This window comes from Solanum pennellii, chromosome 8 (assembly GCF_001406875.1).
Source record: "Solanum pennellii chromosome 8, SPENNV200".
NCBI lineage: Eukaryota > Viridiplantae > Streptophyta > Magnoliopsida > Solanales > Solanaceae > Solanum > Solanum pennellii.
Window position 1 is genome coordinate 50,458,682 of NC_028644.1, and position 13,504 is coordinate 50,472,185.

General features: G+C 32.2%; 1 protein-coding gene across 1 annotated transcript; it reads right to left on the reverse strand.

The window, feature by feature from the left end:
• Positions 1-628: 628 nt before the first annotated feature.
• LOC107027686 lies at positions 629-1,337 on the reverse strand. The gene is made up of 2 exons (XM_015228784.1): positions 1,148-1,337; positions 629-1,050 (listed from the first exon to the last, which is right to left on the reverse strand). Exons 1-2 carry the CDS (start codon positions 1,335-1,337, stop codon positions 629-631), a joined length of 612 nt encoding a protein of 203 aa, XP_015084270.1.
• Positions 1,338-13,504: the final 12,167 nt, after the last annotated feature.

Below are 13,504 nucleotides of genomic sequence, written 5' to 3' on the forward strand. Positions count from 1 at the left end.
CTTGGTTGAATAAAATCTTTATCTAATAGATCATTCAGCTTCTCTTTCAACTTTTTTAACATTGTTGATTCCATTCTATATGAAGGTATAGAGATAGGACGAGTATCTCGAATGATATCTATGCCAAAGTCTATCCCTCTCATGTGAGGCTCCGGGTAGATCATCAGGAAATTTTCTGCAAACTCCCTTACTATAAGAACTGACTGAAGGAAACATACCTCAACACTTGTGTCATTAACTCGAACTAAGTGATAGATACACCCATTTAAACTAACTTTCTCTCCTTAAGGTACAAAATAAAAAGACCCTTAGGAACTCCTGAACTACTACTCCACTCTATGACTGGATCATTATGAATTTGGCACTTGAACAGTCGAGTTCTACAATCTATTGACGCATAACAAACATAGAGCAATCCATACCTATAATGACATCAAAATCTAACATGTCTAATTTTACTAGATAAGCCATGGTGTTCTTGTGATTGATAGAAATATGACAATCACGAGACCCTTTCCTCTAGCATAAACTCTCCAACGGGGGTGGAAACATAGAAAGGTTCACAAAGTTTCTCAGGAAGAATCTTAAACTGATTTACAGCATAACAAGTTAGAGAAGAAAAACTTGTTCATGGTTCTAACACAGCATAAACATCAAAAGTAAAGACTTTGATCATACCCGTGATAACATCTTGAGAGTGCTCTTTCTCTTGGTGGCTTGTGATTGCATAGAGACAATTCTCCCCTCCGCCAATACCAGAAGTGGCTTCTCTAGTTGCAGCCCTGTCTGGTGGAGCAACTGATGAAGATTGATCCCTATTTTCCGGATTTACGCCACCTTGCTTATTCTTAGGGAACTCTCTTAAGAAGTGACCCTCTTGACCAAACTTGAAGCAACCTTCCTTTCCATTATGACATTTATCGGGGTGTTTTCTACAACACTTAGCACATGTAGGATCCAAAAATTCCTCCTTGTTCCATACTACCATGGGATTGGGTTGTCCTAGCAATGAAGTTCTGAGAATTCTGGCCATTATACTCACCTCTATTTCTGGGCACAGGTGCAATAGCAGATGATGGTGCATGCCTCTTTTGTTTCTAAAATTATGGTCGACTTGAACTACATTTCTATTAACCAGACTCATTACCAGTCTTAGATTTCTTGTTCATGTACTCCTCTATATCCCTTAGCTTTACTTCTTCAACTTGTTGCACATAGACCATTAACCTTGAAATGTGCATGTTCCCAATCACCATTGCAACCCTACCTTCTTTGGTTGAAGCACGACCCAAGCCAACAACAAAAAAGCTCATTCTACTCCTCGTATCCTTAACCATCTCCGAATCATAGCGAGGAAGTTGGATGAACTTTATCCCATACTCATTAACACTTATAGAATCCTTCTTAAGGACCTCCCAAAGTTTTCGGGGAAAGAAGCATCCCAAGAAGGCTTCTTCAAAACAAGCCCAACTAGCAAGTTGTGCATATTCACCTCTACCCTCCTTCCACTAATCAAACTAAGTTCTGGTAATGCCCTTGAGTTGATAAGCAGCTACCTTAACTCTTAGTGTCCGAAACATGCATTACCTCAAACACCTTCTTCAGCTCTTACACAAAATTTTTCGGATCCGCAGTAGTGCTTGAACAAGTGATGTTTGCGGGATTCATCCTAAAAACTTCCCGATTCGTAGATGTTTTTGCCCCTTATTGTTGAGAACCTCTTTGTTGCCCAACATTGTTTGTCACAGCTTTGCTTAACATCCGGATAATTAAGGGTTGGGGACTTTTCCTTCAGGTTGAACATTCTATGCATTAGGTACCTATGGCTATTCGATACTCCTTCTGGTGGGTCAAACTCTGACTGCTCTTCGAGGAGGCATGACAATGTGAAAACACGTGCAAACACGAATTTAAAGAAAACTTTGTAGAGTAGAGCTTTTTATTTCTTAACATACTTCCGCTAGATTATAAATTGGTATTTTGGACTATTCGTAACTACTTTATCAAAATTAGGGCGGGAATTTTAATAATTAAATTAGTTCGTGGTTCAGGAAGATAACGTTAAAATTAGTATGATTTAATATATATTAGTTCATAATAAGTTACCCTAGATAATTAAAAATACTAAGTGAGATAAATACTATCTGCGGCGTCAACTAGAAGCGATTGTCATCCACGTAACACTTCAAACTCTTCGATTTCTCTCTGTAATATTTAGTATGTTGCATTGTTATTGGTTGGAAAAGAGAAATAAATTTGAGAAGAGGTTGGAATTTAAAATTCCTCAAATACACTATAGTGTGTTTCATTAGGAAGTTTGAGTTAGAGCAAAGTTAATTGTTGAAAGGTTGGTCATTCATTTAATTTAATGATGTGCTGGGAGAAAGAAATTGCAAAGTTCAATTTTAAAAGCAGGGTTTGCATTTTGATTGAGAAATTTATGCACATGGGGATTTAATATTTATCTGATATTTGTGGGTTTAAAGACAATGGGAGTTCAACAGTTAGCAGTGCAATTGGATTATAGTTTTGCAATTGGTTTCTTTTACTAGTGATTGGTTTTACAACATAGTGAGCATGACTTTATAAGTCAACTTAATTATCATATTAAAAATAAATATCTTGATATATGGAGATAAATAATTAAATATTAGGCGTTTCAAATTATTTAAATTTCATTGATATTATGCTAATTGGAGGAATTAAGATTTACACTTAGGTTTGAACTTTAGAAAATTAATTAAAAGAATTAGGTAAGATTTTTAATTTTAAATGAACCCAATAAAGGGTCATTTATTCAATAAAATAAAAATATAAAGAAAAGAGAAAAAGTGGTCTGCATTGAACGAGAAAAAAAAACAAAATAAAGCAAAACGAAAATGAGAAGCTTAAAAAGGAAAATCTACATTTCATGCGCTTGGGTGTCTTGCCCAAACTGTCGCATCTTCTCCGATTAAACTCCAGCCTACAGATCTCCATTCATCTCTCAACACCAACACACAAATTATAATCTATAAGACACACAGATTTGGTGTGTAATCATTTTATCACTAAATTTCTCATTAACGCTATGATTCGACCAATGAAGACTTCTTCAGTTTGATTGGCATAGATCTAAATTTCAATATAGATAGGAGATGTTTTAGAGTATTTCTGTTCATTTTCCTCTAAAATAGCCTTAAATTTACGGTCTCAGGAGCTGCCAAAACTTCATCCCAGCTAAATTGAGCTTAATCCAGATAAGTCTTCCACCCCTTCAATTGAAATGTTGTTTTCTTTGGTTCGCCACGTCTAATTTATCATCCCAGCAAGTTGAACCCCTAAAGGATTTGATACCATTGCTCAAGACAACAAATAAACAGGTTTTGTTCCAAATTCTACTAAATATTTCAGTGTTCTAGCTTTTTCATAACGACTGAGTCTTTTACGCAATTCCTTGTTGTTGATACATTTACTTAACTCTTTGTCTCCCAATTGTAGCATGTAGTCCTTGTTTTGAGCTTCTATTATCTCAAAATTGGGAATTTTTACTTTTTCTAATTGCACAAATGTTTTAGCCTTTTGCAGAATCTCCTGCAAATTGTGAAATAGCTGCCTATTTATATGTCAAAATTAACAATACAATTAGTAAAAAAAAAGTCTGCTAGGGAGTTCCGTACATGAATGTATGACATATTTCCACCTCCTTAATAATCATCCTGCTATTTATGTACCTAACATCCCAAGATATAAACCATGGAACCTCCAAGTTTCCATCTAATACTTGTTGAGCAAATAGAGAGTCCATCTCAATGATCAGTGGAACTTGATTAGTATGCAAACAATAATCTAGGTCCATTTTGATAACTTTAGTTTCAGACTCAATAACTAAAACATCTTTTAATACCCTGGTCTTATAATAAATGAAGTCACCTAGTTCATTTCTTACACAGATGGTAAAAGAAACTATGCCTGACCTATTAATGTTGCATTAATAAGTTCCACTGGGAGGATGAATCCATCTAACAACCTTGTAGTTGATCAATGGTAAATACCTCTCTAAGAACTTCACAATTAGGGACCAAGTCTTAGCCATATCTTTAAACACGGATATGAAGATTTTTCAAATAAATATATGTTTTTTTGAATCTCCAACACTAAAGCTAGCTTACTCATTTTCTCCCAACGATTGTTCAAGTTTCTTCTTTTACATATACTCCATATAATAAATGCAGGAACTGCTCTAAGAAATGGTTTCAATTTTTTATAGAAATCAATATTCCACCTATCATCCAAAACATACCTAAGTTGAACCACTGGAAAATGCAAACCTGTAACTTCTGCAGAAAACCTCCACACTTTATATGAATCAGGATAGAGAATAAACAAATCCATAAAAGATTCTTTTATATCACCAATACAACAACAACACTCTATAGAATCAATTATGCTCCTTCTAATCAAAACCTCTCATGTACGAATTCTTCTGAACCACATTCTCCAACAAAAGGAAAGACACCTTAAAAGGTATGTCTTTTTCCCAAATGTTGAGAATTATCTCTATGTCACGACCCAAAAATTTGACGTGATGGCACTGCTCTTGTCCCACCAATAAAAGTCAGCCTAAAACTAGATCATTACAATAAAATGCGTAAATTATGATAATCAACTTAAAATACACCCAAAATTTGGTTGACATACAATTGAATTAAAAGAAAAACACAAGGCTCATATTACATTGTTTCTGAATTATAGAAGATCATAAACGTGATTGAGAAAGTTTGATGTGATGAATAATAGCTTCCTCACAAATCTACGAGAAGCCTCGGAAAAGAAGAGCACATATTACAAAGGAACGGGCTAGTAACCAACTAAAAACTGTAGAAGCAAGTGGTAAGTACCAAATCACATGGTACACAACAAGTAAAGCTCTAAACACAAGCTAAGGGAATGGAATACGAGTACCCCTACAACCCTATACAAGCCTCTACAACTATAATTTGCATTAAAATAGCCTAACCTAACAATTCACTATTTACAAGCACATATCTCAACAACAACATTCGAAGCATCACATATTCTCAACATTGAGCTCAATAATAATCAATAGAACTTCTACAAGTACAGCTTGATAAAACCTGCACAACCTAACAATTCATAATTCACATAGTACACAACTCAACAACAATACTATACCAATTACATATCCCTAACAACAACTTCAATATTCATCAATCAAAGTTCCACAGAAAGGCACTCCCAAGATCCGCTACAATATAAAGTTCACTAATGAGAAATATGTGTAATGAAATGGAATGTAATGTCCATATATGACCTAGTAATACACACCCGTTGTCAGTCCAGGAACCCTAAGGGATATATATGTAAATGCATCAATCACGGCGTGTGATACGATCCACGATATTAGTAACCAAAGTGGCACACAATACATCCCTCAAAATATAGTATCCATCATGTCACGCGATACGTCCCTCGAAATATAGTATCCATCGTGGCATGCGATATGTCCNTTGTATTAGGGTTTAGATAAAAAAAAATAATCAAGGAAAATTTTAAAAATCACACAAACATGCAAGTTTTAATATTCAACACAAGGTATTAATGTAGAAAATTCAGTACTTTTAAGTATTTATTATATGTTGGTGATATTACTGAAATTTTGTGCCTTAAAAATCTAAGTCAAAATTATTTCAATAGATCGGAATAATTAAAATAATCACTCAATTAAAATGTAGATTTATGTTTCTTGCAGAAAGTATTTGGACATAGATATAATTGTTCCAAACAAAAAAAAATAATTAGTCGTATCTGAGTTATTTAATTATTTAAATAACAATAAATTTAAAACTACTATCAAGATCTAACTTTTGGTTGATATAAAATTATTTAATTTGAGTAAAAGTTATTTGAAAATTAAAAAAAAGGAAAAGAATATAAAGATAAAAGAAAAGATGATATACAGAAAACGTAAATTCGTAGATTTTAGGTCTAATAAAAATAATTAATAATTTTTTTCACAACGATCTTAAATCAAAAATAGAACTGTCCCAACATTATATAATATTATAAATTGTAGTTATAAGTAAGGATATTCATTATTTGGATTAAATCAAAAAATTCAATCGAATTTTAATTTTGGATCGTCTTTTTGGATTCTTGATTTGGTTTTGGATTTATAATTTACTTTATAGGTTTGGTTTCGAATTTAGAAAAATGAAAACCAAAAAACCGATTTTATATATATATATATATATATATATATATATATATTAAGTTGTTATTTAATTTTAATATTGATATTTTAAATCTTTCTTTACAAAAATTGTTGCATTATAATAATAAAACATCAACTGAGTAGATATGTGGCAAAATAAACACAAGTGTCGTTACAAGGAATTATCCAACTCAAATAGAGATATTAAAGAATTATGAAAGAGAGGAAAGGAAGATTTTAGAAAGTATGGAAAATAAAGTTGAAAAATATGGAAGCATGATAGCAACCAAAATGGAAAAAAAGCATCACACAAATTAAACGAAAAAATTTTGTCAAATGTTGGTAAACATTTGACCTACCATTTTGATTTTTTTCAAAATTATCAATTACAAAGTGGAAAAAATGGAAGAAAATGATGATTTTCTTCTTCAGAGAATTTGTATAAATTTCACCAGAAACGAGTTGATATAGCAGTGTAGAGAGGGCCCAAAACAAAACAATCGATATATTTCTTTGAGCTCTTCTTGTACTACATTTTTAAGTATTTAATGTTGAAAATTATTCTAGTTCCTACTTTTAATTAAATAGTGGAATTATTGTTCTAGAATATTTCTTCTATTTCTTATTTAATGAAGAAGAATATTTTCATTGGTACTATTTCGATTATGGAGTAATTTTCTTTTGTGTTGGGAAGTTGCCGGATCTTGATACTTCTATATAATAGTACTTATTATATCTAAATTTTATGTGTGTGAACTTAAGCTATAGATTTCATTTTTATTTATTTTATAGTTAAATGTTATTTGATTTATTAACATATATCCATTGCTTATTACGTATTAACATATTACTAATTTTTTAATCGAGAGAGGCGGAAGAAGTAATACTGTTAATTGTGGTATTGGTATTTTGCTTATATTGTAGGGACATCTATCAGTTTTATGTTATAATTAATCTATACTTATTTGTAATCGAAAGAGGCGAATAGTGTAATAATTAGTTATAACAAGTAAGTTAATCTAAAGAGACTTAGAAAAATATATTTTAGTTCAAGTACACATTTCATGTTTTAAAAATTACTATTTCGGCAATTAAATAGTATAACCGAGTGGAGTGCATTTGATTGTTTAATTTTTGTAAAAATACATAAATATAATCATGAGAGATAATTAAACTTTATGAGAAATATAAATTTAGGAATAAATTATTTACTTTATATAGAAATATTGAGTGAAATCAAGATCCCCAACATCTTTTGATATATTGTGAAAACTAATATATTTTCTCTATTTTTTGTATTATTGATTAATTGATTAACCCTTCAACTATTTTTGATTTTCTTAAATAGTATTTAAAACAAGAAACATCCGTAGAATAGACAAACCAATCCCTATGGGTTCGACATATTTTTATTCTATTATTTGACACACTGTGCGTTAAAGATATATACATTCAGTGACTTGTCAAATTTCTGGCGCCACTGCCGAGGATTGGCAAAAATCTACTACAGATTAATTGTTTTTTACAACTAATTTGAGGTTTTTTTAAAAAAAAAAAAACTTTAAAATAATCATTTTTCTAAAATTTCAGGAAGTATATGACCCGTTCTTCTTTAGGAAAATTGGTTACATACAATTCCGAAACTGAAAAATCATTGCGGTTCTTAAGAAAAGAACAGGCCTCTCAATATCGAATCTCTTCACAAGAAGAAATCAAGAACAACGAGCTTAATAATAATAACAATCCAATTCCACCACATCAAGTGGAAGAACTGCTTGATGAGGTAGCACCAAAACTTGATAGGATTCTTAGAGATTATATAAGACTTGATCACTTTGAAGGAGAATCAAGTGTGCGGAGGCCACCAATAGCAGCAAATAACATTGAGATCCACACAGTATTAATTAAAACAATCAAAAATTCATGTCAATTTACAGGTGATGTAGTTGAAGATCCTCACAGTCACCCGATTGATTTTCTTGAGCTAGTTGAAACTTGTAAGTACAATGGTGTCACAACTGATGCAATTAGATTGCGAATTTTTCCTTTTTCACTAAAAGAAGAAGTCAAGACATGGTTACGTAGCTTACCAAGAGGTTCTATTAGCACATGGGATCAAACGACCTAGAAATTTTTTAACAAGTACTTTTAACTTGCAAAATCAATTAAAATGAAGAAAGAAATTAATAATTTTATGCAAACAGATATTGAATCTGTTTATCAGGCTTGGGAATAACTAAGTTCAATGCTAAGAAATTGTCCACACCATGGAATCTCAGATCCCGATATATTTTAAATTTTTTATGGTGGACTAAACCATCTGCTAGAAATGTAAATGATGCAGCATCAGGAGGATCTATAATGAGCAAAACAACTGCAGAAGCAATAAAACTACTTAATGAAATTTCAGAAATACAGTTCAATGGCCATCTGACCGAGTGATTATGAAAAAAGCAGTAGGAATCAATCAAGTTGAAGCTTTAAATTCATTGATCCAACAAATACCAGCTCTAACACAAAAATTTGAGGCTTTTCAACTAAGTTGTCAATCATTATCTCAACTTGAAAATTGTGATGTTTGTGTAGGTAATCATCCGAATCATGGGTATCAAGTTTCTGTTCAAAATGATGAACATGTAAACGCTATTGGGTATAACAATAATTATCCACTTAGTAGTTTTATGGCACAAAAACACTGAGGATTTCAATGGAGTAATCCTAATGGCGCTGAGAATCCTCAACGATTTTTTAATCAAAAGCAGCAAGGGCCATATTGTTTTCAAAATCAAATTAGAGGACAACAGAACTTCCAGCAGTACCAATAACAACCTTAGATAAATCAAGAATCAAACATTGAAGATTTTCTCGATAAACACGTGAAGGCTACTGATGAGCAGATAAAAAACCACATCAGGGTCACTAATGAGAAGGTTGAGAGCCATCATTTACCTATCAGAAACTTGGAAATTCAGGTAAGCGAAATATCAACACTTGTATCTGGAAAAATTCAAGGTTCTTTACCAAGCAACACTGAGAAAAATCAAAAGGATCATCTCAAAGCTATCTCCCTGTGCTCAGGTAAAAATCTTATTGATCCATATGCAGGTAAACAAGAAAACTCACAAAATGTGAAACAGGTAAATGAAAGTGAGAATAAATGAAAAATATGAGTTTCTAGAAAAACAAAAAAGATAACGAAAAAGAGTTACAAGAAAATGAATTGATGAAACATCCTTAGTCTGTAACTCTCCCCTTTCCCCAGAAAATGAAAAGAGAAAAGCTTCACAAACAGTCCTCAAAGTTTCTTGAAATCTTAAAACAACTTTATATTAATATTCCTTTCACATTTGCTATGAATCTAATGCCTTCATATGCTAAATTTCTTAAGGATATTTTGTCAAGTAAAAGAAAATTGAAAGAAGTTTAGGTAGTTTAGCTTACAGAAAAATGTAGTGCTATACTTCAAAATAAGCTTCCACAGAGACTCGGTGATCCAGGAAGTTTTACTTTACCTCGTACTTTAGGATGTGCTCATTTTGAAAAAGCATTATGCGATTCAGGTGCTTCGATTAATTTGATGTCTTTTTCAATCTTTAGAAAATTAGAACTTGGTAAGTTGAAAGATATCGGGGTATCTCTTCAATTAGCTGACCAAAGTACTAAAAACCGAGAGGCATGATTGAAGATGTTCTTGTAAGGGTTGAAAAATTCATATTTCCTGTATATTTTATAGTACTTGAAATGGAAGAAAATATTGAAGAGCCATTAATTCTAGGACAACCATTTCTTACAATAGGAAGAAATTATTAATGTCCATCAAGGAGAATCGATACTGCGAGTTGATGAGGAAAGAGTAATCTTTGACATGCAGAAACTATTAAAATTTCCCGAGGATGAATCATTAACTTCTTATTTTCATATTTACTTGATAGATGATCTTGCAGATGAATAAAAGGATAATCAATTGATTTCTAATTCATTGGAAAGATGTTTGGCAAAGATAGGTACCACAAGCGATGACAACTTCACAATAAGAAAAGAAGAAGAAACACTAGAAAAAGATATAGAAAATGAGGAAGCCTCACCAGAAGAAGTTCAACAAAAAATTGAACTCAAAGCGCTTTCATCTCATTTGAAGTATGTCTTTCTTGAATCTGAATTATTTCCAGTCATCATTTCCTCTTCTTTAACTACAGAACAAGAGGAAAAATTGATTAGAGGGTTGAAAGAGCATAAAAGATCCATAGGGTGGACAATAAATGACAATAAAGGAATAAGTCCATCCATTTGCATGAATAGGATCCTCATGGAAGACAATTATAAACAAATAGTCAAACCCCAAAGGAGATTAAATCCAAAAATGCAAAAAGTTGTCAAGAATGAAGTGGTAAAACTACTACAAGCAGGTATTATTTATCCAATATCTGATAATCCATGGGTAAGTCGTATACAAGTAGTACCAAAGAAAGGAGGAATGACTGTAATAAAGAATGAAAATAATGAACTCATTCCTACAAGAAGAGTCACAGGATGGAGAGTTTTATTGATTTTAGACAACTTAATAAGGCCACAAGAAAAGATCATTTTTCTCTTCCTTTTATTGATCAAATGCGTGACAAAATTGCAGGTCATGGTTTCTATTGTTTTCTTGACGGGTATTCTGGATACAATCAGATATTAATTGCCCCTGAAGATCAAGATAAAACGACGTTTACATGCCCCCAAGGTACGTATGCTTATAGAAAAATGTCATTTGGACTATGCAACACTCGTGCTACATTACACTGTTGTATGTTTGAAATTTTTGCAGATATGAATGAAAAGTTCCTTAAAATATTCATGGGCGATATCAGACTTTTTTGTAAGACATTTGAAGATTGCCTCTGTCATTTAGCTTTGGTACTTAAACGATGTTAAGAGACAACCGAGGTTCTTAATTGGGAAAAATGTCATTTCATGGTAAAAGAGGGAATTGTTTTAGGACATAAAATTACTGCTTAAGGAGTAGAAGTTGATAATGCATAAATTGATCTGATAGCATGATTGCCTCCTCCAAATATTATATAAGGCATTAGAAGTTTCTTAGGGCATGCAAATTTTTACAAAAGGTGTATAAAAGATTTTCCTAAAATTTCAAAACCAGTTACTAACCTACTAATGAAAGATGTGAAGTTTGATTTTTCAAATGAATGAAGAAAAGTATTTGAGATACTCAAGGTACAGTTGTCTAAAGCTCCAATAGTTGTTTCTCCTGATTGGAGCCAGCCATTTGAAATAATGTGTGATGCAAGTGATACAACAGTTGGAGCAGTATTGGGACAAAAAAGAGATAAAAAATGCAGGCCGATTTACTATGCTAGTAGAACACTTAATGAAGGGCAAAAGAATTATGCCATAACAGAAAAAGAACTACTAGCAGTACTATTTGCGTTTGATAAATTTCATTCTTATTTAATTGGAAACAAAGTTACTGTATTCACTGATCATGCATCCTTATAGTATCTCTTAAAAAAAAAAGATGCTAGACCTAGATTGTTAAGATGGATACTCCTTCTACAAGAATTTTATTTTGAAATAAAAGATCGAAAGGGATCAGAAAATCAGGTAGCTAATCATTTGTCTCGCTTGGAAAATCCTCCTACAGAGACAACAGATATTAAAGAGGAATTTCTTGATAAACATATCTATGCAATCACAGCAGATGTAAACGAACCACCATGGTTCGCTTAATTGCTAATTATTTGGCTGGAAGATGGATTCCAAAAGATTTTTCTTATGAACAAAGAAAAAAGCTTAAGAAAGATGCAAGACATTACTATTGGGAAGATCTTTACTTGTTTAAATTTTGTGCAGATAATATAAGCAGGAGAGGTGTACCGGAGATAGAAATAAACAACATCTTAAGTCAATGTCACGATGGAGCAGTAGGAGGACACTGGAGGAAGAAAAACAGCCGCAAAAGTACTTGAAGTAGATTTTTTCTGGCCCACTCTATTTAAAGATGCAAGAAATTATGTCGCCACTTGCGATAAATGCCAAAGAAGAGGTAACATTTCAAATAGGAATGAAATGCCTCTTAACTCTATTCAGGTATGCGAAATATTTGATGTATGGCGCATCGATTTTATGGGTCCATTTCCTCTGTCAAATGGTTTTGAATGCATTTTAGTAGCTGTTGACTATGCCTCAAGGTGGGTACAAGCAGTAGCTACTAGAAAAAATACTAATCGTGTTGTTTGTGATTTTCTTAAAAATAATATATTTTCTAAATTCGGAACTCCACGAATTATCATAAGTGATCGGGGAACTCATTTTGTAAATAGACAATTTGCTTGTTTATTGTCAGGATATGGAGTAACTAATAAAACATGAACATCATATCTTGCTCAAACAAGCGGGCAAGTAGAAGTATCCAACAGGGAGTTAAAAAGAATTTTAGAGAAAACCATTGGATCTTCTCAAAAAGATTGGTCTACAAAATTAGATGATGCATTATGGGCATATAGAACAGCTTTCAAAACACCTATTGGCACATCTCGATGAACTCGATGAGTTCTGACTTGAAGCATATGAAAATTCTAAATTGTACAAAGAAAAGAGAAAAATATGGCATTATAAACTCATTGACCATAAGGAATTTAAAATTGGATATCATGTTCTATTGTACGATAGTCGATTGAGACTATTTCCAGGAAAATTCAAGTCACGTTGGACAAGATCGTACACTGTAACAGAAATGACCCCTTATGGCGCAATCGGAATACCACATATTAATTGGGGAGAATAATTCAAAGTAAACGGTCATCGGTTGAAACCTTATGTCACCAGAATTTTTGACAACCAAACGTCAACAGTTCTCTTTGCTTAGAATAATATTAAAAAGCCGAGCTGGCGACATTAAATTCAGAATTATTTTCTTCTTTCCTCTTATATATATATGCATGTTTTCCTCAATTATTTTTTCCCTTTAAATAGAGGATTCCCTAGAAGAGAGAAAAAATGGAATCAATTCAAAATAGGGGATGCAGTTCGCACAAAAAAAAATCAGGGAAGCATTTTTATTTTTATTTTTATTTTTATGTAGTGTGCCATGGGACATGACATTATTTATGTGTGGGAGTGTATGAATTTTTTTTCGTTTATGTGAGTATTTTATTTTTTTAAAAAAAAAACACAATTATGTGTGCTTCTTTTTTTTAAAAAAAAAATTAATAATTAAAAAAAACCGTGTATTTTTTCTTATATATTTCAAAAAAAAAAGTATATACATACATATATATATACATATAT